This window comes from Monoraphidium neglectum (assembly GCF_000611645.1).
Source record: "Monoraphidium neglectum strain SAG 48.87 unplaced genomic scaffold scaffold04709, whole genome shotgun sequence".
Lineage (NCBI taxonomy): Eukaryota > Viridiplantae > Chlorophyta > Chlorophyceae > Sphaeropleales > Selenastraceae > Monoraphidium > Monoraphidium neglectum.
In genome coordinates this window covers 2097-4438 of record NW_014008920.1, presented here as the reverse complement: position 1 = coordinate 4438, position 2342 = coordinate 2097, and the positions used below count along the sequence as shown (strand labels likewise).

Genomic DNA, 2342 nt, shown 5'->3' with positions numbered 1-2342 from the left:
CTCTCACACACGCACACACACGCGCACACGTGCACACCCAAACCCTTTTGCCGCCGCATCCTCCCCTCACCGTGCTCCTGATCCGCAGCGCACCCGGACCGCTGAGCCGCACACTTCGCCACACGTGGAGATGGTGTTTTACATGCGGTTCAAGTGCCCGTACGAAGTGGTCGGGTGAGCGTGGGCCTATGTGTCTGGTAAATGACAAACTACTTGCACATGTGGGGCCTACACCGCGTTTGTGGCATGAGTGCAGCGGCTCCGCCTACCTTGGGCTTGTCTTGTCCGGTGCAAGAAGGCAAAGCACACTGTTGGCGATGATGATTGGGGTGGGTGTTCAGCGTGCACGCCGCACGCGCCCTTGCACCTAGGTGCCCCATGACGGTGCTGCTGGGCCTGCCACGCGTCGACGCCAACTCGGACTCGGGTGGGCTGGTGGCGTACTTCTATGGTGGCATGTGCCTACACCCGTACAAGGCGCCGGCCATCGGGCAGCTCCGAGGCGTCAACCGCACCAAAGCGGTTGCTGCTGCTGAAGGTATTCGGGGCGCATGCGGGCTGAAGGGCGGGGCTGGGTGCCTGCACGGCTCATCCGCAATGAGGTGCAGATGCCATGCGACCCAATCATGACGCGCAATTAGGGCCGCTATGTTGCAAGGTGGTGGGGTTCTAGCTGACACTACACATGGGCCTTGGTGCATGCGCATGCTCATGGCGTTGCACTCATCAATGCAGCCTTCTTTCTCTGTTCTGGCCTGCACGTCACCACTTCACCACTGACCCCGCCACGCAGGCAAGGGGACCAAGATGAGCCACCAAGAGATGCTGGTGTCGCGCCCCGGTGATCAGCAGATGACTGCCAACGTCTCGGCCTGTGGGGTGAATGCCAATGTCCTTGCGCAGGTGCGGCCGCTCGGGGCTGACAGCAGAGTGGTTTAGGCCGGTGCACCTGGGTGCCTAGACATGGTGCGCAACACCTGGTCCGTCAGTTCCCACGCGTGCACGGCTCAGCGGCGGGTGCCTTTATTGCCCGTGGTGAAATTGACTCTGCCAAGCGACGCTGTGCCTGTGCGGAGAGCCGCACCCCACTTGACAACACGCAGCAACGCTTGTGGCGATCCCGTTGCTTGCCTGCAGGCGCGCCGCGAGGCGAACAGCAAGAAGTGGCGCTATGATCTCCCCCCCCTTGAGGCCCTGCGGCAGCTTGCGATGCGGGAGAAGCAGCAGGATGCCGTGACGCTGGGGGAGCTGGGTGTTGCGAAGGGGCGGGTCCTTGGTGTTGTGGACAGCATCACCCACATGACTGACGGTGCTGTGGTGGTCGTCATTGCTGATGAGGCTGTGTGGATGTACAGCCAGCTGCGCAACCAGGGGCTCGCCAACAAGGTGCTGGTGGATTTTTGCGATTCAAAGGTGCGACGGCATGCCGCTTGCAGGGTGGTGCGCCTGTGGGTGCGTCTTGTTGCCTCGGCCTGAATGCGACATGGGATGCGGTCAATAACCCTTGGCTCGTACCCCCCACAAGGCAGAGCCCCGCCGCATGACCCCCCCCCTTCAACGCAAATGGTATGCGCCTGACCTTTGCACCTGACCCGTGCATTTGGCTAGGTCCAGGACACCGACGGCCGGAAGTTCATGACGTTTGTGGCCATGATCGATAACCCGGCAGCGGAGACTTTGAGCGCGCATCGCCCGCGCCCCATTGAGCTCTTCCGCGTTGTGACTCAGGTGCACACAACCCAGGGCGTGCGCGCCGGCCTGCAGCGCTTTTTGATCGCAATGGAGAGACACTTGCCCAAGGACTGCATTGCAGGTGCACGCGGACCGCAATTACGACCCCCATTTAGATGCACAGCCCACAGGCGCCCACACGCTATGCATCAGGACCGTTGAGGAGGGCGGCGATGCGCGCCAAACTTGAGTCGCATCCCTCAACGACCACACGGGCGCCTGTGTCCGCACCCTGCAGCCCCACCACCTACTACATCTGTACCGCCGCTTTATGCAAACAGGAGAGGGCAGCCCCACTGACCTCCCCGCAGCGCTGGCTCAGGTGGTGGCAACGCACATTGGAACGGGCAGCGCACCCAAAGGGCGGCTTCACCGGCCTCCAACCGCGCTCAGACAAGAACTGCACACAGTGTTTGGCTGTACAAAAGAACGGTACTCTGACGCCCTCACCGTCCTGCCAAGCACTATCGAGTACTGGAGCGCACACGCGCCTGACGCGCCGTTTGGGGCACGAATGGTTGCGCACAGCGTCCTCTGGACAGGTGCATCAATGAGTATTCCCCCGGCCACACCACAAGCAGCGCAAAGGGCCGTCCGATGGTCCCTCCACT

At 62.1% G+C, this 2342-nt stretch overlaps 1 protein-coding gene across 1 annotated transcript; it reads left to right on the top strand.

The window, feature by feature from the left end:
• Nucleotides 1–130: 130 nt before the first annotated feature.
• MNEG_14718 (hypothetical protein) lies at nucleotides 131–1893 on the top strand (the record flags this gene model as incomplete). The annotated part of the gene is made up of 6 exons (XM_014036811.1): nucleotides 131–174; nucleotides 372–538; nucleotides 794–903; nucleotides 1138–1413; nucleotides 1609–1728; nucleotides 1885–1893. The coding sequence occupies 6 exons, from the start codon at nucleotides 131–133 to the stop codon at nucleotides 1891–1893; spliced, it is 726 nt and encodes a 241-aa protein (XP_013892265.1).
• Nucleotides 1894–2342: the final 449 nt, after the last annotated feature.